Below are 22,363 nucleotides of genomic sequence, written 5' to 3' on the forward strand. Positions count from 1 at the left end.
GCTTTAGAAAAAGATTTGGGTTCACATGGCAGAAAACTGGTATGTAAAGCTTTAATAGGATGATTAGTGGATTTGTTGGAGAGATATAAATGATAATTAGGGAATTGTTTGGGTTTGGAATTTCCTGTCATGGATCTAGTGATGATCTGAGTAGGAGAGAAGGCAGGTAAAGAAGTAGAAGTTGAAGTGGGAGTAGAGGCTATCTCTGAGGTATTAGTAAGAATCTGTGTAGGAGAAAGTGCAGGTAAAAGATTTGAAGTTTGAGAAGGTGTAGGGGCTATCTCAGAGTCAACTGGATTGAATGCTGATGTGGTTTTAGTATTTGAGGTGGAATTGGTGATAGGGGTAGTCTCAACTCTGAGTTGATCTGAGGGAACGTGATTGCTTGTGAGCATCTGCTGAGATGATTGCATAGGAATAGTAGGAGAATTTAGTGAATAAAAATGAAATGGTAGAAGAACAGTACCTGATGAAGAGGATTGTCCTCGAGCAGGGTAGTGAGTGGAGCCTTTCTCCTGTGCAGGGAATAAGTTCTCATCAAAGACTACATGTCTTGACATGTAAATTTTATTGGTTTGCAGATCTAGACATTTATAGCCTTTCTGATTGAAACCATAACCTAAGAAGACACATTGTTTACTTCTAAATTCCAGTTTGTGTTTGGTGTATGGTCTGAGATGAGGATAGCATGCACAACCAAAAGTTTTGAGAAGGGAGAAGTCTGGTTCTTTATTAAATAACTTGGTAAGAGGTATCTCAAACTGCAGCACAGATGAAGGAAGTCTATTGATTGAATAAACTGCTGTATGAAATGCTTCTACCCAATATTTGGATGGAAGATGAGATTGTGCTAAAAGAGTTAGACCAGTTTCACATACATGCCTGTGTTTCCTCTCAGCAATCCCATTTTGTTGGGATGTATGAGGACAGGTAAATCGATGATAAATCCCACTATCATTCAAAAATTTAGTAAATGAATTTGAAGTATATTCACTTCCACCATCTATTTGGAATTGTTTAATTTTGCAAGAGAGTTGGTTCTCAATAATACATTTAAACTTGACAAAACAACCAAACAGATCAGATTTGAACTTTAGAGGAAATAACCAAGAATATCTTGAAAAATCATCAATAAAAAGAACATAATACTTGAATCCATTTATTGATAAAACTGGTGAGGTCCATACATCACTGTGAATCAATTCTAAAGGCCTAGAAGACACATGGTCAGATTTATTAAAATGTAGTTGTTTGCTCTATCCTAATTGACAGGGCATACATAAATCTGAGTGAGATTTATTGGATGACAAAGGCAGCTGGTAGTCTTTAAGAACTCGATGTAGAATTTGAGAATTAGGGTGACCTAATCTTTTGTGCCATAAATCTGTTGATGCCTTGATCACATTCAGTGCTATAGATGCCCTTTTATTTGTGACAAACTTATTGAGATGCACAGGATATAAGCTGCCTTCACTGGGTCCCTATAGGAGGATTGCCCCTGTCAAGTTGTCCTTCACCAAGAAATAGGAATCAGTTAGTTTGAAGTAGCAATTGTTGTCTTGACAGAATTTTTGGATAGACAACAAATTAGTGGAAACATTGGGACAATGCAAAATATCATTTAGATGTAAATCAGAGTTAGGAAGATGATAGGTAGTGGAACCAGTGTGGGCAATGTTTAAACCATTACCATTTCCTACAGCCACAGTCTCTGTACCCTGATATGGTTGCTGCAATGTTAGGTTTTCCAAGTCTGCAGTTATATGATTTGTAGCCCCACTGTCTGCCAACCATGTGTCATCCTCATGAAGGAGATTGGACTGAGCCACCATTGCTGCAAGTTCTTTTGGTGGGTGTCTTCCTTGATATGCATAGTCCATCCTATGGAAACAATCCAAGGCTTGGTGGTTGGTCCTGCCACAGATCTGACAAGGAGGCTTATTAGTAGCAAACTGAGTGAATGATGGTTTACCTTGAGGTGCATTGCTGGCTGAAGGGAATGATCTCTTATGGGCAAGACTTTTGCCAAAATTGGGCTTAGGAGAGGACCCATACTTGGGTTTCCTGTTCTGTCCAGGTCTTTTGTTAGAATATAGAGCAAAAACATTTGACTCTGTAGTTGGTGCTTGTGCTGCCAGCAATTGTTCATAACTGAGTAGCTCAGATTGAAACTCCTCAAATGTCATAACAGTATCCTTTGTAGCAAAGGAATAAGAAGTGACAAAAGGATTATATTGAGGGTTGAGACCACCCACAATATAAGAGATTAGTTCTTCATCACTTACTGGTTTGCCTACAAGGGCAAGTTGATCAGATATACTCTTAGAGTAGTGAATGAAATCACTGCAGGTACGTGAGTCCTGCTTGGTGGTTTGGAGCTGTCTCCTTAAATGATTGACTCGGGATCTTGAGGGTGAAGCATACCTAGTAGATAATGCTGTCCACACCTGCCTAGAGGTGTTTAAAACATACACTGTTGGAACAATTTTGTCAGACAGTGCAGCTATGAACCAACTTAAAATAAATTGGTCTTTCTTCTCCCAAATCTCATAAGCAGGATTGGGATCCATTTTTTCTGGTTGACTTGGATCAGCAATGAGTTTAGGAGGAGCAGGTTCTGAACCATCAACAATGCCCAGAAGCCCATTTGTCCTCAAGATAGGAGTAAATTGACACACCCATGCAAGGTAATTTGTGTCATCAAGTTTGGTATAAACAGGATGAGACATATTTGGTAGTGAAAATGAAGCGGAAGTGGGGTTGGAGGAAGCTATGAAAATGGTGTAAACAGAGAGGCTCTGATTACCAAGAAAGAAAGTCTAAATGTTTTGAATTGGAAAAGATAACCATCCTGCCTGGTATGCTTGATATTTATATATAGAATGTTTACATGATAAGTATTGATGGTTACAACAGAAAGATAAGATAAGATAGATATGAATTCAAAAGAAATACAAATACTCAAATGTTAACAAATCTGTAACAGACTCTATCAATAGCTGCCATCCTTTGATTCTGTTGAGATATTGTTGAGAGTTGGAACTGAAATGATACTCTTAACATCTTAAGTTTGAAATTTGAAAGTAGCCTTCATATTTATTAATTGATCGTCAATAAGATGATGGTGTTGGTGATGAAGTTGCTAGCAATTGGATTATCAAATTTGGAGCTGTGTCCAACAATGAGCTATATTTTGGCCTCGGTCAACTATTGGACCAAAATCAAAAGGCCAAAGTTGGATCTGAGGCTTCAAACAATGCTAACAATATATCAAAACCCAATAAAAAAAGTTTCAACCCACTTCCCTATAATTATTTATTTGCGATGCGTATTGATCTATAATTCGACCTTCTTCCTCTTCTTCTTCATCATCTCATTCCATGGCCTTTCAAGTAGGAACTTCTTCCTCTTCTTCATTGCCATTATCTCCTGTCATCCCTTCACAGAATCATGATATATTCCTAAGCTTTAGAGGTAAAGATGTTCGCCACAAGTTTATTGCTCATCTAAACCGAGCTTTACGTCAAAGTGGAATCAAGACTTACATGGATGGTGTCGACCTTGAGAGAGGAGAACAAATTTCATCAGAACTTTTTAAAGCTATTGAAGAGTCAAGGATTTCAATCATTGTACTTTCTAAAAACTATGCAGAATCCAAATGGTGCTTGGATGAGTTATTGAAGATTCTTGAGTGCAGGAAAACATTCAAACAAACTGTTCTACCGATATTCTATGAGATAAAACCATCAGACGTACGAGATCAAAAAGGAAGCTTTGGAGAAGCATTCACTAAACTTGGAAAGAAAATCAAGGATGACATAAAGCTGCTAGAGTATTGGAAGGAAGCTCTAGAAGAAGTAGCCAAATTGTCCGGGTTGGAATATATAGCGTTCGAGTAAGCTTTGCCTATATGTTCTTCGCGTTTGTGTGTGAGCATACATATATATGATGCTATTGAGATGTTAGGGGATCTAATATATATTACGACTACCACGTTAGTTTTACATCTAGTTCATTGGAGAAATAGAAGAACATGAGGTAAATAAAAATACATATATTTTCGTTCTTTTTGCCTTTTGGGTCTTTTAATCATGAATTGCAAGCAAAATCAAGGAAATAGAGGAATATATATGGAATTTCATCTATCAAATAACTAATCATCGATCGAAAAAGATAATTAAGAAGAAAGGTGGGAATTGTTTATTATTTGTGTTATAGCTAATGAAAGAATAAGATTTGGAGTACTGATGACAAGAAAAAAGGGCTTTAAATTATAAGGAGTACTGGTTTTTAGTTTCATTTTGTTTCTACATATAAAGACTCACAAATACTCTTAAATTAATGTAAGTCTGATATTCTAAGGGAGGGACAGATTCGAGAATGGAACCAAAAAAAGTTAAAAAGTTTTTAATAGATACAAAAAAAATGAAAAAGTATGTCTACCCTTTGACGGCCAATGCACAATCTAATATTGAAACACTCAGATTAAGGATGTAGAAAGGGTACCTTTGTCACGGAGAAAAAAAAAAGTAGAAACAAGATATAATTTCACATAAATCATATTGATATATGTCATTTACCAGTGAAAAAAGTTTGACCCCTTAAAATTTTCTTCTCTTTTTTATTGATAGGGATGATGAGTCAAAATTTATCCAAAACATCATTGGGTGGATCAACTCAAAAATAGTAAAGCAAACACCTCTAAGCGTTGCCAAATATCCAGTTGGGATAGAGTATCGTAAACAAGATATTTATCAGCATTTAAGTGTTGAAAGAAATGATATTATACGTATTGTAGGGATATTCGGACCCGGTGGAATTGGTAAGACGACTATTTCAAAAGATATCTATAACCAGATTTCCTCTCAATTTGAAGGAAGTTGTTTCTTGAGTAATATTAGAGAAATTTCAGAACAAGCAGGAGGTTTGATTCAGCTGCAAAATACCCTTCTTGTTGATATTTTAGGAACAAGTTTGGATGTTCGTGATACTGAAAAAGGAATGAATATGATTAAGGACAGACTTTGTTCTAAAAGGGTTCTGCTAATTCTTGATGATGTGGATGAGTTGGTCCAAATTGAAAAATTAGTTGGAGATTGCGGTTGGTTTGGTTTGGGAAGTAGAATAATCGTGACAACAAGAGATCAACAATTACTAAAAATCTCGGAAGTTGATTCAATGTACGAGTTGAAGCCCTTGGATGAAAATGAAGCTCTTCGGCTCTTTAGCTTGCATGCTTTCAAGGAAGATGAACCATCTTATGAGTATGTGGACCTCGCTAAACAAGTAATACAATATGCTAAGGGCCTTCCATTGGCTTTAGTAGTGCTAGGTTCAGATCTAAAGGGTAAAAGTACAAATCAATGGAAGAGTGCATTGGATAAGTATAAAACCATTCCCCACAAAAATATTCAGAAAGTACTTTTAGTGAGTTATGAAGGATTAGATAATAATGAGAAGGAAATGTTTCTTGATATTGCCTTTTTCTTTGAGGGAGAACATTTGGCTAATATCATGAAAATATTTCACAGTTGTGATTTTTTTCCTGATGATGGTATTGACAGGCTTAAAGACAAATGTCTTATTTCTATTGAACGTGGATATGTTCGGATGCATGACTTGCTACAAGATATGGGTCGAGAAATTATTCGTCTGGAATCACCCAACGAACCTGGCCAACGTAGTAGATTGTTTTTCCATGAAGATGTCTTCATGTGTTGGAAGAAAGCATGGTAAGTGTAAGAATAAAAATATTTAGTTTCACATTTATTTCCATTTTCAAAGTGAAATCTAGAAAATTTTGGCCTTATGAATTAATATATAAATGAATATGTAAACATATATATATATATCCTGTAAATCAAAATGAATTCGTAGTTATATATAATATATCATTCTGTTTAATTAAGTGGACCTAATTATCTCTCCAATGAGTTAAGAGTACTTGATTGGTTTGAATATCCGCTACAATCTTTGCCACCCAATTTCCATGGAAATAAACTCATTATCTTTAAAATGCGTGGTGGCTTCATCAAGGAGTTAAGCTTCATCAAGTTTAAGGTATCTACAATTATAATCTTCAATAACTTTGTTTCTTTAATCTATGTGCTAAACTCCTTTGAATTTTTTTTTTTTTTTTTTTTTTTTACAGAATTTGACAAATATGGATTTCAGTGATTGTAATTTCTTGACAAAAGTTCCAGATGTTTCGAGCATCCCAAACATGGAGAAATTGATTGCCACAAATTGTACAAATTTAGTTGAGGTGCATGATTCCGTCGGATCCCTGGGGATTCTTTTGCTCTTGAGTTTTTGGGGATGCTCTAACCTCAGAATTCTTCCAAGAAGCCTCAAGTTGAGATCTTTAGATGTACTTGAACTTTATGGTTGCTCAAGCCTTCGTAGCTTTCCTGAAATTGGTTGTGAAATGAATTCTTTAACTAGTTTAAATCTATCGGGCACTGCAGTGGAAGAACTACCATTATCAATTGACAATCTTACTAAACTTGATAAATTATATCTAGATAAGTGCAAAAACCTTAAGCGTCTCCCAATTAACATTATTCTTCGGTTGCAACATTTAAGGGATGTTGGGATATTTGTTGGTTGTACAAATCTAGTAAAGAAGATGGGGTCTACAACAATGGAAGATGAGATTTCATCGAATGAAGAACAACTCCAAGAATTAGCGCCTCCAACGAATTCTAGCAATGGAAGCAGTGCATTACAAGTACTGTTGAATCGTCAGAATTGTTTCCAATCAGAATTAAATTTCTTTCCAATATCAAGTTTCTTTACCATGTTTAATTCTTCGGCCACTTTGATTGATTTAAATCTATCAGGAAGTGAATTTGTTAGCCTTCCCACAAGCATCAAAGGATTTGTTGCACTCGGTGGTCTCTACTTGGAGGATTGCAAAAAACTTAAAGAAATCTTAGAACTTCCACCAAATATAGATTATATAAGTGTTAGGCGATGCAAGTCGTTAGAAAAATTTCCAGAAGTATCAAGAATAATGGAATTCAATGGAAGCCACATTAAATCGCTAGATTATATTGAATAACAGGCTTTCTTTCTTTTTTTTCCAATTTGTAGTGCTTTTAGACCGGATACCCATGAGTCATGACTCATCCTTTACATAAATCAGACATCAAAGGTTCCAAGTATTTGCAAGGCAGCTGAATGGAAGAGTACTGTTTATGTAAAGGAGGGACAGGGGACTGGGGAGCAGTAGGACTCAGAGCCACATACGCGGTTTCTGCATATACTATCGATGAGTAATGCTAGAAGATAAATGCTAAACCCACTGAAAGATGGTCCCGACAGTTTGTCTCGATTCTTTTTTTAGTTAGTGATTAAAGAAGTGTTTTTTAATGATGTTATAAATTAAAAAATATATATATTTAAAAATGATAAAAAAATACACAAAAAAAATACAATAGATGAAATAAGCTTCAAATGTATAAGTGTTGTAAGTCTTTTGTACAAAGACCTACTCGAAGTTTGTCTATTTGATATTTTGTCAATAAATCATTTTTCTATTTATAATAGTGTGAACTATAGACTTTGGTTTTCTTGATTGATTTCTTTTATCATGAGTAGCTAGTGTCTGCTTTATAGTGCTGTCATATGGAACCTATCAAACGTAGCATTGAGATTCACAAAAGTATTATCATTGGAGAACACATAATTGCTCAGGTTGAAGGACCTACTTCTCTTTTTATATTTTTAATAGACTAGACGTTGCTGCTATTGCTGGATCAAAGAAAATTTAGCTACCTGCCTACCCCATTGAAACCCCGACCTTATACAATTGATCTTAATTATAATTTATAAACGATCCAAATTTAATCTTCCAAGTGGGATGATTTGGTGGAAATCAACATAGCAGAGATGGTGCCTGCCCACTTCCCCACTTCCCCACTTCCCCACTTCCTTTCTATAATTAGTTAATTAATTAATTAGCATGGTCGGCGTTGTTGCATGCCAAGAAGACGTTGCAATTGCCGAGAAGTTTCAACCCACTTCCCTATAATTATTTATTTGCGATGCGTATTGATCTATAATTCGACCTTCTTCCTCTTCTTCTTCATCATCTCATTCCATGGCCTTTCAATTAGGAACTTCTTCCTCTTCTTCATTGCCATTATCTCCTTTCATCCCTTCACAAAATCATGATGTATTTTTAAGCTTTAGAGGTAAAGATGTTCGCCACAAATTTATTGCTCATCTAAACCGAGCTTTACGTCAAAGTGGAATCAAGACTTACATGGATGGTGTCGACCTTGAGAGAGGGGAACAAATTTCATCAGAACTTTTTAAAGCTATTGAAGAGTCAAGGATTTCAATCATTGTACTTTCTAAAAACTATGCAGAATCCAAATGGTGCTTGGACGAGTTATTGAAGATTCTTGAGTGCAGAAAAACATTCAAACAAACTATTCTACCGATATTCTATGAGATAAAACCATCAGACGTACGAGATCAAAAAGGAAGCTTTGGAGAAGCATTCACTAAACTTGGAAAGAAAATCAAGGATGACATAAAGCTACTAGAGTATTGGAAGGAAGCTTTAGAAGAAGTAGCCAAATTGTCCGGGTTGGAATATATAGCGTTCAGGTAAGCTTTGCCTATATGTTCTTTGCGTTTGTGTGTGAGCATATATATATATATATATATGATGCTATTGAGATATAAGGGGATCTAATATATATTACGACTACCACGTTAGTTTTACATCTAGTTCATTGGAGAAATAGAAGAATATGAGATAAATAAAAATACGTAAATTTTCTTTCTTTTTGCCTTTTGGGTCTTTTGATCATGAATTGCAAGCAAAATCAAGGAAATAGGGGAATATATATGGAATTTCATCTATCAAATAACTAATCATCGATTGAAAAAGATAATTAAGAAGAAGAGTGGGAATTGTTTATTATTTATGTTATAGCTAATGAAAGAATAAGATTTGGAGTACTGATCGATGACAAGAAAAAAGGGCTTTAAATTATAAGGAGTACTGGTTTTTAGTTTCATTTTTTTTCTACATATAAAGACTCACAAATACTCTTAAATTAATGTAAGTCTAATATTCTAAGGGAGGGACAGATTCGAGAATGGAACCAAAAAAAGTTAAAAAGTTTATTAATAGATACAAAAAAATGAAAAAGTATGTCTACCCTTTGACCAATGCATAATCTAATATTGAAACACTCAGATTAAGGATGTAGAAAGGCTACCTTTGTCACGGAGATTAAAAAAAAAAAGTAGAAACAAGATATAATTTCACATAAATCATATTGATATATGTCATTTACATGTGAAAAAAATCTGATTCTTTAAAGTTTTCTTCTCTTTTTTATTGATAGGGATGATGAGTCAGAATTTATCCAAAACATCATTGGGTGGATCAACTCAAGAATAGTAAACCAAACACCTCTAAGCGTTGCCAAGTATCCAGTCGGGATAGAGTCTCGTAAACAAGACATTTATCAGCATTTAATTATTGAAAGAAATGATATTATACGTATTGTAGGGATATTCGGAACCGGTGGAATTGGTAAGACGACTATTTCAAAAGATATCTATAACCAGATTTCCTCTCAATTTGAAGGAAGTTGTTTCTTGAGGAATATTAGAGAAATTTCAAAACAGACAGGAGGTTTGATTCAGCTGCAAAATACCCTTCTTGTTGATATTTTAGGAACAAGTTTGGATGTTCATGATACTGACAAAGGAATGAATATGATTAAGCACAGACTTTGCTCTAAAAGGGTTCTACTAATTCTTGATGATGTGGATGAGTTGGTTCAAATTGAAAAATTAGTTGGAGATCGCGGTTGGTTTGGTTTGGGAAGTAGAATTATCGTGACAACAAGAGATCAACGATTACTAAAAATCTCTGAAGTTGATTCAAAGTATGAGTTGAAGCCCTTGGATGAAAATGACGCTCTTCAGCTCTTTAGCTTGCATGCTTTCAAGAAAGATGAACCATCTTATGAGTATTTGGACCTTGCTAAACAAGTAATACAATATGCTAAGGGCCTTCCATTGGCTTTAGCATTGCTAGGTTCGGATCTAAAGGGTAAAAGTACACACCAATGGAAGAGTGCATTGGATAAATATAAAAACATTCCCAATAGAGATATTCAGAAAGTACTTTTAGCGAGTTACGAAGGATTAGATAATAATGAGAAGGAAATGTTTCTTGATATTGCCTTTTTCTTTAAGGGAGCACATTTGGCTAATATCATAAAAATATTTGACGATTGCGGTTTTTTTCCTAATGATGGTATCGACAGGCTTAAAGACAAGTGTCTTATTTCTATTGAACGTGGATATGTTTGGATGCATGACTTGCTACAAGATATGGGTCGAGAAATTGTTCGTCTGGAATCACCCAACGAACCTGGCCAACGTAGTAGATTGTTTTTCCATGAAGATGTCCGTCATGTATTGGAAGAAAGCACGGTAAGTGTAAGAATAAAAATATTTAGTTTCACATTTATTTCCATTTTAAAAGTGAAATCTAGAAAATTTTGGCCTTATGAATTAATATATAAATGAATATGTAAACATATATATATATATATCCTGTAAATCAAAATGAATTCGTAGTTATATATAATATATCATTCTGTTTAATTAAGATTTGTCGAAGTCTCATCTCTAGTTATTTTTAGAAAGTCGATGCTTAACTTTTGGCAGTAATTTTGGTAACACTTTTGTGTATTATCCTGCGTATCAGGGCACAAACAAAGTTTCAGGCATGATAATAGAAATGCCTAAAGGTGAGGACGCGATAAGCTTGAATCCTGAAGCATTTGTACAGATGAAAAGACTTAGAGTATTTATCAATCGTAATGCAAGTTTTTCAAGTGGACCTAATTATCTCTCCAATGAGTTAAGAGTACTTGATTGGTTTGAATATCCGCTACAATCTTTGCCACCCAATTTCCATGGAAATAAACTCATTATCTTTAAAATGCGTGGTGGCTTCATCAAGGAGTTAAGCTTCATCAAGTTTAAGGTATCTACAATTATAATCTTCAATAACTTTGTTTCTTTAATCTATGTGCTAAACTCCTTTGAATTTTTTTTTTTTTACAGAATTTGACAAATATGGATTTTAGTGATTGTAATTTCTTGACAAAAGTTCCAGATGTTTCAAGCATCCCAAACTTGGAGAAATTGATTGCCAAAAATTGTACAAATTTAGTTGAGGTGCATGATTCCGTCGGATCCTTGAGGAATCTTTTTTTTTTGAGTTTTTGGGAATGCTCTAACCTCAGAATTCTTCCAAGAAGCCTCAAGTTGAGATCTTTAGCTGCACTTGAACTTGATGGTTGCTCAAGCCTTCGTAGCTTTCCTGAAATTGGTTGTGAAATGAATTCTTTAACTAGTTTAAATCTATCGGGCACTGCAGTGGAAGAACTACCATTATCAATTGGCAATCTTACTAAACTTGATAAATTATATCTAGATAAGTGCAAAAACCTTAAGCGTCTCCCAATTAACATTATTCTTCAGTTGCAACATTTAAGGGATGTTGGGATATTTGTTAGTTGTACAAATCTAGTAAAGAAGATGGGGTCTACAACAATGGAAGATGAGATTTCATCGAATGAAGAACAACTCCAAGAATTGGCGCCTCCAACGAATTCAAGCAATGGAAGCAGTGCATTACAAGTGTTGAATCATCAGAATTGTTTCCAATCAGAATCAAATTTCTTTCCAATATCAAGTTTCTTTACCATGTTTAATTCTTCAGACACTTTGACTGATTTAGATCTATCGGGAAGTGAATTTGTTAGCCTTCCCACAAGTTTCAAAGGATTTGTTGCACTTAAAATGCTCAACTTGGAGGATTGCAAGAAACTTGAAGAAATCTTAGAACTTCCACCAAATATAAGATCAGTAAATGTTAGGGGATGCAAGTCGTTAGAAAGATTTTCAGAAGTGTCGAGGATAATGGAATTCAATGGAAGCCACATTAAATCGCTAGATTATATTTCCTTGGAAGGCTGTGACAAAATGCATGAGAAGATTTGGAATTATAAAGTGCCAAATCCATTACAGTGGAAGGTATGTATGTGTCTCAACCTCTCTCTCTCTGAATTCTATATAGGATGCATGACTTTAACATAAATGATGATGATGATATTGTTTCAACAGGGACGTTATAATGCCGCTGTATTACCAGAAAATGAGATTCCAGAGTGGTTATGGTATCAGAAAGAATTTTTAGAAAATGAAATTGCGAAGAGAGGGGATGATGATATCCAATTTAAAAGAGATGAAGAATGGGTAATAAATATTGAGGGGTCACACTATGTGGAGGATATAAACGGAATTGTAATATATCTCGTTACATTTATTAAAGAAGATTTTAGTCGATTTGATTTTTATCCTGTTGTTGACATAGGCAGAATGGATGCAAAAAGTGTACTTTTGTCTAATCATGATGAAGCTTATTGTGATCGGTACAGAAGAAAGAGTATCATAGACCAATATAAAGTATTGATGTGGTACATTGATTCAGAATCACTTGAGTTTAAGGTTTTGGACAATTTGTGCGTTGAACTTCGAGCTCGTTTTCATCCCGATCGTTTTCATCCCGATCCTTCTTGGGAACAACTTTGCTCACGGTGTTATTATGTAAGTTTTGGAGTCAATGTTGTATACAAGCATGAAAGTAAAAGAAAAAGAAAAAGAAAAGAAAAGAAAAATGTATACAGGCATGAAAGTAGAGCACGTGACAAAAGAAAAATGAAGTGAATTAAATGATGGCCAAGTGGAATTTCAGGTGAGATTTTCATTTCTTCTCTCTGGTCTTTAATTAAGACTTACTTGATTTGGTATTTGCCATTCATTTATTAGCTCAATGATGTACTCATTTATTTTTGGATTTTCAAGAATGGATAAACCTGTCTTTATTTCTTTTGTAGATTTTGATAAACTTGTCTTTATTTCTTTTCTAAAATGATCATTTTCAAGAATGCCAACTCGATACTAATCATTTATGAGAATTCTGTGGTAACCATTAAAAGCTCAAATCGTGTATGCCAACTCGATACTAATCAAGGGGTATATTTGTCTAATTGTCAGGTAACGAATAAATTTGGATGCTATTATAAAGCAAGGGTGTGGTACTCCGATTTAGAATCATTTGAGCTAAAGTTCAACTTCCCGGTGATAGTGCTTTTTTGCGGATGCCATATTATAGGAGTTGGGGAGCCAATATTGTAAACAAGCACGAAAGCAAAGCACATAAAAGATGAAAAATGGATTGAATTAAATGATAGGCCAAGTGGCCTGTTGCTACTATTTCTTTGGAATTTCAGGTGGGATTTTCCTTTCATTTTTGTTTGTGCTTTCTGGTCTTTAAGACTTGATTTGGTATGGAAAGAACAAGAAACTAGGAAGTTTGGTCAATCTTGTAATTGTAGCAGGATTTTTCAGTCCATCCAAATCAAAGGACAGAGAAGAAACTGAAGAAAGTGAAAATGGAGTGTTTGATGAAATGTCCCAGTTAACTTGAGAGCACCAAGAATCTTCATTTGGTAAGTCTTCATTTCTGGATATAGCAGTTGATGGATTATCGGTGTTATTAGATAGATAGTGACTCAAACTATCTCTTTATGGAGAGCTATACCGCTGTATTGTTGATACAAAAGTAGCTTTTGTGCATCCAGCATTGTACGAGAATTTCGGACTAACAGTCGAGGTAATGAGCAGCAGATTACCCACCTTTGCAACAGATTGGGGAGGCCCAGCAGAAATTATTGTTGATGGAATCTCAGCATTTCACATTGACCTCTATAATGGTGATGAATTGAGCCGTAAGATTATTGATTTCTTTGAAATGTGCAAGGCGGATCCTGAAAATTTGAACAAGATCTCAAAAGCTAGTCTCTGGCCTATAAATAAATCGTAAGTATTTCACGACCAGATATAGAGAACTAACCATGACAATTTCCTTTGACACTTGGTTGTTCTTGGATTGCAGCTACACATGGAAGATTTATGCAAACAAGCTGCTGAACATGGATGAACCATATTTGTATAATGATGATGTAACGAATAAAACCAGAGGCCAATATAATATTGGTGGGGCGCTCTGATTTAGAATCGTTTGAGCAGCTAAAGGTTTCGGATAATTTGATGGTTCAACTTCATATTCTTCTCTATAATGGTGATCATTTGTGGGTACCATTTTATATAAGATGGGGAGCCAAGATTCTATACAAGCATGGAAGCAGAGCAGATAAAAGAAGAAAAATGGATTGAATTAAATGATGGGCCAAGTGGCCTGTTGCTACTATTTCTTTGAAATTTCAGGTGAAATTTTCCTATAATTTTTTTCCAACTTAATTTGGTATTTAGGGGTGTTTGTGGTATTGTTTTTGTTCATTCATTGGAAAGGAAGGATTATTTACCCTGCAATATTCCTACTTATGTTTTCTTCAAATTTTCCCTGCTAAATTTTGTAGCGCCTTCCATTCACTGCTATTGGTGTTGGGCTCAGCACATTTGACAAAGCATCTGTGAGTATATTATGCTATCTTGAATCTCCTTAACTTTCACAATTATAAAGTTGCATTGGATTAACGGGCCGGGATTTGTTGAATAATTGAATACATGTATCGTATTTGCATTTACGATTTACCGTATGTTAATTCGAGGAATTGGTAGACAATGGAATACAGGTCTTATTTACTGATAAAAAAAAGTGTAATGATCCAAGGAAAGTCCAAACCACAACTAGGCATATACTACAAAATCACTAATCAAAGTTAGAATTTGTTCATCTTCAAATCATTATAAACCACAAGAACTTCTCCCTCTCAAGAAATGCATCAACCTTCTCATAAATATGTAACATGCCAAGTATTAAGTAATCAGAAGTCAGGGAGATGATTTTAGTTTAGCAAAACACAAGTTGTTTGTAGTTTCACTGATCCTAAATTACAGATACATTCTCAGTTTGTACAGAATCCAGAATTTGTGGATGGGGCTGTAGCTCTTTATCTGTTTGCATAATATTCATAATATTTATTTGTTTGAATATATATATATATATATATTTATTCAATAGGCCAAACTACAAAATGTTTCTAGTAAACTGCTTCTTTTTTGTTTGCTGTTTCTTGCTTCATCTTCTGCAATTATACATGCATGTTTTGGCCATGCTATATCAGGAACATTTCTCATATTCTCTGGGATCAGGGGTTTGAGTGTTTGATTTGATTTGATTTAGGGTAATATCACAAAGAGAAGCTTGGTCGAATGAGGCATTTAATTTTGTCATATATGTCAAGTCATGATTCCATATATGATGTTCCACGTATATGCATTTTGATGCAATATAGGCATTTAAATCTGAGTTTTTTTTATTTTATTTTATTTTATTTTATTTTTTTTTTATCAAACCCAGATTTACAAAACAACAAACTAAACATAATTAATATGAATATTGTGCAAATTAAAGCAAAAAAGTAGTACTGGACCCAGGATTAATACAATATTGAAGAGAGAGAAATCAAACTGCTTGGTTTAAAAACGGACAATAAAGAGGCAATGGTTCAGCCATTTAAAAGATTATTTAGCAACTGAAACATAAGCCCAATTAATGATAAAAAAAGAAACGATCAACTCATCCATAAGCACAAACTTTTATTAGTTGGAATTTTACTTCAACTCATCCATGTCCTAGGGATTGATTCTAAGACTCTGCATGAGGTAAATGCTACTTGGCCATGTGAACTAAAAGGCCTCAATTAAATTTGTGTGTGTATAGCTTCATAATCTAGCTTTTGATGCTGCCAGATGTGTGCCTTCTGAAATATCTATGCCATATTGTTTGTTTGTTCGAAGTCTAATTTGACCCATCAGAGCACAGTCTAGTGGTCAAATCGAGGGTAGGCTTGGGATGAGTTTTAAACATGGTTTTGGTGCACTAGGAGTTATCTTGGATACCTAATACATGGTTTTGGTGCAACGGCTACTTGCTGCCCCACCGAGGAGGTCATAGATCTACTCAGATAAATTGTGGTCCTCAATATGGATTGAAGACTTAATGCTATAGCTCTGTTTCGGAAGTTTATTTAGTAAGATTCCTCCTAGTCTCAATTGTTTTTTCAGAAAAATAAATTTATATTGAAAAAGAAGGCACTTAATTAAGGCTGCTGCAATTGATTCGTTATATTCGATCAACATTGACAGCAAAATCAACATATTAATCTAAAAGTAGCTAAACCAGGAAAATGTATAGATTCAATTAATATTTGAGAATGGTAGTACACCACAAACTCAGATGTACAGCAGAATGTTTAAGAAAAATAGAGGGGAGAGGGAAGATAAAGTATCCTTCACAAGTTTAACACAAATCTGATATGCCCAATGTGAATTTATTGTCTACTTTGGATACAGAGTTACTCATCTCAATTTTTAATTACAATGCTCATTTTCAAGAATGCCAACTCGATACTAATCATATATGAGAATTCTGTGGTAACCCTTAAAAGCTCAAATCGGATATGCCAACTCGATACTAATCAAGGGGTATATTTGTCTAATTGTCAGGTAATGAATAAATGATTTAGAATCATTTGAGCTAAAGGTATCTGTAACTTCCCGGTGATGGTGCTCTTTTGCGGATGCCATATTGTAGGAGTTGGGGAGCCAATATTATATACAAGCATGAAAGCAGAGCACATAAAAGAAGAAAATTGGATTGAATTAAATGATAGGCCAAGTGGCCTTTTGCTACTATTTCTTTGGAATTTCAGGTGAGATTTTCCTTTCATTTTTTTTTTTGTGCTCTTTGGTAAGTATTTCACGACGGGATATAGAGAACTAACTGTGAGAATTTCCTTTGATAGTTGGTTGTTCTTGCGCATTGCAGCTACACATGGAAGAGTTGTGCAAAAAAATTGCTGAACATCGAAGCAGTGCCTGGATTTTGGAGGCAGATGAACAAGGAAAAAAAGTTAGCTAAACAAAAACATATCGACATGTTCTACAATCTCCAGTTTAGGAATTTGGGGAGTTTTTACAACTATTTTTAGAGAAATTGAAATCATAAACATTTTATATTGAGTTCTATTCATTGTATCACAGGCGAGGAGTTTGCTCATCCCAAGTGAAGAACCCCAACAACCAACACCAACTGCAAAGTCTAAAGCCTAAACAATCAGTGGCAACATCGACAACTGTATCCCAGTCCAAACCAAGGCATATAAGCTAACTCTTAAGAAAATTTAATCTTTTTTAAAAAACGTTACTGAACAAAAGTTATTTGACCTCCTTCCATGGTTGTAAGTTATGCGGAAGGGAGTTATGCGGAAGGGGGCATAGAACCGGTTAGAAGAAATTAGTTTTCATGTTTTTTCTACTGCAAATTTGACTTTTGGAAATTAAATTCAAAGGATCTTTTATGCAACAAATGGTCCTTTTAAATAGTAAGAGTGGAAATGCAATAAATGGATAAATGAGTGGTCATAATAAAGTGAAAAGGTTGGAATTGGTGCCGCTTCATTCTTGGTTCTCTGTCTTTTAATTTATTACCTCCCATATGAAACTTTCTTTTGTTCATATAGCTAAAGTGATAGTAAGATGTAGTGAGGAAATATGTCACTAAATATAGAAAATGTATATTGTCAGGGAAGCAAGTCATTAGAAGGATTTCGAGTAGTATGAAGAATATTGGAATTCAATGGAAGCCATATCAGATTGCTAAATTGTATTATCTTGAGCGGCTGCAACAAAATGCATGAGAAGATTTGGAGTTATAAAGTGCCAAATTCGTTACTGTGGAAGGTATGTATGTACGTGTCTCATCCTCACTCTCAATTCTATATAGGATGCATGACTTTAAAAGAAATGATGATGATGATATTTGTTTTACAGGGACACTATGATGCCACTGTGTTACTGGAAATTCAGATTCCATAATGGTTTGGTATGAGAAAGAATTTTTAGAAAATGAAATGGTCAAGAGGGGAGATGAAGAAGGGGTAATAAATATTGAGGGGCCACACCATCTGGAGGATATAAACGAAATTATAGTATATGCCCCTATGTTTTTTAAAGCAGATCGTGAGCTTGGGTTTATTTGTATCATGATGCCAAGGTAACCATTGGCAGCTCAACTCGTGTAGGCCATATCGATCATAATGAAGTGCTATATTTCGTAAAGGATGAGCTATATTTGGATAATGATGATGTAACGAATCAAAGTTAAAACCAGTGGTCACTATAATGTTTTTAACACTAAAGTTGATGTATGTCTGCAACAGATGTGGCCAATGATGTGCTCCTGATCTTGTAGCTACCACTTCTCCTGCTTCAATGAACAATTTTCAATACAAGAAAATCTACACGCTTCAGAACCAAGTCTCTTCAACCCAATGGAACTTGAAGGTCATGAGAAAGCAACAGAATCGGTAGTGTGACAATCTAGAATATGCGCTTTCTCTGTAAAAAGTTTTTATTTTGGGGAGCTTGAGATTGGATCATTGGCACATATTTAATATCTCATTTTCAGTCATGATAGATCAAAACATAGAAAACTTTAGCATTTTAAAATTATAAGTGGGATCCATGAGGTCAGATGCAGTTTGGGAATTGGGATGTAATTTTCTTGGCTTAATCTCATCTGAAATCAAACATTATTACACCACATTGAGATGCATAACATATAGTAATGTCTCTGTATTTTGCTCTGTTTTCTATATAAATTCAGCATCCAACATCAGCCTCCCTCGTATGGTAATTACCATTTTGTATGTTGTGCCAAAACTTACCCATAAAGTGCACATATAACCTCTGTAAGATTATTTTGTGAATAGTATATTTGATACACTGTAAGGACAAGAGCTTCTCATGTCTTTCCGAGAATGTTCTTTGACAATACCTAAGCTTGTTTTATCTTCTTCTAGCACAAACATGCCTTGCAAGTATGCTGGTAAGCCAACTTGTAGCCATTTACACAGTTTTGAAATAAAGTCATTCTGCGTAAAACAATCTTCAGTACTAAATAATTTGTCCGCGTGAACTTTAGATTTTGGAATTTTTCGACGTAGGAGGATTGAAGATTTATCACCTCTGACCCACATGATGAGTAATGATAGATATTAATTATGTGCATTTAAATTTGGAAATAATATATTTAAAGTTTCAAGCTCCACTTTTTGAATGATTTATTGTACAATATATCATGGTCATACAAATCAAGGCTACGTGGTTCTCATCCCCGCACCTGTAATTCTGTTTTTACTAAACTTGACTCAATGCATGACTCATATTTCTCCTACTTGGCTTAAAACCTTTGGACTTTATATAATATCCCTTATAGACCCAACTCAAACTTAGAGCACAGCAAAAGGAATGGTCACGACTCGTTTCTACTGCTATTTTTTTAAAATATAGCCTGTATGTTGCGATATATATATTGGTATTAGTCATAAGTATTGACATATCATTTAAAAACTTATTTGTTGATTTAGCATATTACAAAAATTGGAAACATTGCAGAAAAAGTTATCTAAAAGAACAAAAGAATGAAATGAGTCAAATTCACCATTCACCATTCCTTTTAACACGTTCGACAAGTATCTTATTAAATGACTTTATGGAATTTGCAAGAAGTTTTATTCTGTCTTTTCTTTTAGCACATTTGACCCACTTGTCTATAACAATCATATATAGATATTGTGTGCATTGAAGTGTGGATTATTAAATGAAGAATAATACATCTTATTAAATGACTTTACGTAAGTTGCCAAGAAGTTTCATTCTATCTTTTATTTTAACACGTTTGACCCACTTGTCTACAACAATTATATATAGATATTGTGTGCATTTAAGTGTGGATGATTAAATGAAAAATAATACATCTTATTAAATGACTTTATGGAAGTTGTCAAGAAGCTTGATTATGTCTTTCCTTTTAACACGTTTGACAAGTATCGTATTAAATAACTTTACGGAAGTTGCCAAGAAGTTTTATTCTGCCTTTCCTTTTAATACGTTTGACCCATTTGTCTACAACAATCATAAATAGATATTAAATGAAAAATAATACATCTTATTAAATAACTTTATAGAAGTTGCCAAGAAGTTTTATTATGTCTTTCCTTTTAACACATTTGACACATTTGTCTATACTATTCACTATATCATAGCATTATCAGAAAACCAAACCCCTTCATTGCTGATATTTTTAAAATTTAAAAGGGGTGAGGGGATGCTATTTCAAATACGTAATTGCACCCATGTTAAAGTGCTGGTACTAATCTTCATGCCTCAACTTCCACACGGGAGACAGACAGTAACAAGATACTTGGAATTAACTGGAATGGAAGTAATTTCTTTTGCTTGAATGCCATGTGGAGTAGGTAAAGACAAACGATCTTTGCTTGAATGATTTTTAGTTTTGTTAATTTGCTACGTAACAAGTTTTATCACTTTATATGCTACTTTGCAATCAAGTTTGCTTGGAATGATTGTGTCCTGGTACATGTTAGTGTTTTGACAATTAGTGTTGAAAATTATCATACCATCATTGTGAATGTAGGGCACTGTTATATATATTAAAAAAAAAATTGTGAATGTAGGATCTATTGTAAATCAATCAAAATAAAGAGAGAGTTTCAAACATAGAGAAAGAATGAGAGAGAACTCAGAGAGGTTGAGAGAGAATGAGAGATGTTCTCTTATTGATCTGTATATCAAACTTATCAATTTCTTAAAGAATTCAACGATATATATAGGCGTACAAAGGGGACTATGCTAGCTCACTATGCTAGCACTATGCACTATGCATTTGACGACTAGATAAATGTGGTCATACAATTCAAGATAGTTTATAACACTTCCCCTTTGGATGACCATATTTAAAGAATATGCCTCGTTAAAACCTTGCCAAGGAAAAACCATGTGGGAAAAAACCAATGGCGAAGGAAAAAGAGTACAGTATTCATATGTATCGCCGAGTGCTTTAGAATTGTCTCATTAAAACCTTGCAAAGGAAAACCCAGTGGGATAAAACCTTAGCGAAGGAAAAAGAGTACAATCAGCACAAGTCTTCAAGACATTACTTCCCCTGAAAAGTGCATGATAACAGGTCTTCAAACCTCCGCATTCCAATGTTCTGCATAATCTTCTTAAATGTTGCAGTTGGTAATGCTTTAGTGAATAAATCTGCCAGATTTTTTACTTGACCGTACCTTCTTGATATCAATTTCAACTTTCTTCTCATGAATTGCAATGATCTTCTTGTGTGTATCTGAAAAATAACTCGCATTTGTACATCCAACTAACTGTGGACTTGATCCATGTTGATAAAATAATCACAACTGGATCTTTCTGCTGATCACTACTCTTCTGGAGTTGTACTCTTCTAGAGTTCTTGTAAATAACACAGTTAGTGGAGAATTCATCAACATTAAACCGCTAACCTCATTTTTAATAAAAATGGTGGCCAACCTTTTGAGATCAGACAATCACCGCAGATTTTCAACTCCTCTGTAGGTGTCAGGCGTGCTGTTAGGTGCTGTAGCTGTCAAGCGTGCTGTCAGGCATGCTGTCGGGTGCCGCAGAGCTATGAAGCTATATTTCGTCTCTTTTCTCTTGCTTCACGAGAGATGTTGTATCATAATTTTTTCTATAAAAGAGATATTCAGCTCATCTTCATTCACATCTCATATTCTTCACTTTTCTGTAATCATACTGCATTTTTACTCTGCAATCTCTTTCTGCATTTTTACTCTGCAATGGCTCAGCGATCTTCTCATGGCCAATATATGAGGTACTTTGTACCTCGTTCATCAGCTGTTCCTGCTTCTACCACAGGTGCTATCATGCAATATAATGATCTGACTCATAGGGCAGATAATGAAGCTATCTATGAGCTTGTGAGTCTCGGTACCCGATACTCATCATCCATTGTCGCATTTTCTCAGCGACTGCAATCCAGAACTTGTGGAGTTGACGATCTCCACGAGAATATTGCTATACTTCAGCGACTTCTTCTGGAGTCCAACATGAAGATAGAATCAATAAAGTAAGAGAATAGGAATTTAAAATCCTTGCTTAAATCTTCTTTTCGATTGCCCACCGCTTTAGATAGGGATGCCATGCAGATTCTTGAAGAACAAGAGCATTTGAAGAATGAGGCAAAGTGCCTTAAATTTCTGTAATTCTTGTTTCAAGATAATAAAATAATATTTCACAAATATTCATATTTGTGTTTCTATCTTTTGGTAAATGTTCTGTGTGCTTTATTTCTTCTTTAATAATGCACATTTCATATCAAACCCATAATATGAATCTGAAATACTAACTGTATTAAAAGATGGCA

The 22,363-nt window shown here is 34.6% G+C and overlaps 2 protein-coding genes across 16 annotated transcripts; both read left to right on the forward strand.

Annotated features, from left to right (window-relative positions):
• Positions 1–3,380: 3,380 nt before the first annotated feature.
• LOC122296797 (disease resistance protein Roq1-like) lies at positions 3,381–7,063 on the forward strand. Its single transcript, XM_043106594.1, has 4 exons — positions 3,381–3,895; positions 4,632–5,732; positions 5,910–6,060; positions 6,152–7,063. Exons 1-4 carry the CDS (start codon positions 3,381–3,383, stop codon positions 7,061–7,063), a joined length of 2,679 nt encoding a protein of 892 aa, XP_042962528.1.
• An 848-nt stretch (positions 7,064–7,911) lies between these two features.
• LOC122297755 (disease resistance protein RPV1-like) lies at positions 7,912–18,717 on the forward strand. Of its 15 annotated transcripts, none has more exons than XM_043107908.1 (14): positions 7,912–8,619; positions 9,369–10,470; positions 10,748–11,029; positions 11,110–12,084; positions 12,175–12,805; positions 13,108–13,343; positions 13,452–13,562; positions 13,695–13,932; positions 14,009–14,340; positions 14,493–14,546; positions 15,963–16,109; positions 16,585–16,790; positions 16,884–17,820; positions 17,911–18,717. In XM_043107908.1, exons 1-5 carry the CDS (start codon positions 8,105–8,107, stop codon positions 12,775–12,777), a joined length of 3,477 nt encoding a protein of 1,158 aa, XP_042963842.1. In that variant the 5' UTR covers positions 7,912–8,104; the 3' UTR covers positions 12,778–12,805; positions 13,108–13,343; positions 13,452–13,562; positions 13,695–13,932; positions 14,009–14,340; positions 14,493–14,546; positions 15,963–16,109; positions 16,585–16,790; positions 16,884–17,820; positions 17,911–18,717. The 15 variants fall into 15 exon arrangements, with proteins under 15 accessions (XP_042963842.1, XP_042963839.1, XP_042963845.1 ...); XM_043107905.1 differs by lacking the exon at positions 15,963–16,109 and having other exon boundaries at positions 17,911–18,133; positions 18,300–18,717; XM_043107911.1 differs by lacking the exon at positions 15,963–16,109 and having other exon boundaries at positions 16,884–17,032; positions 17,122–17,820.
• Positions 18,718–22,363: the final 3,646 nt, after the last annotated feature.

This window comes from Carya illinoinensis, chromosome 15 (assembly GCF_018687715.1).
Source record: "Carya illinoinensis cultivar Pawnee chromosome 15, C.illinoinensisPawnee_v1, whole genome shotgun sequence".
Lineage (NCBI taxonomy): Eukaryota > Viridiplantae > Streptophyta > Magnoliopsida > Fagales > Juglandaceae > Carya > Carya illinoinensis.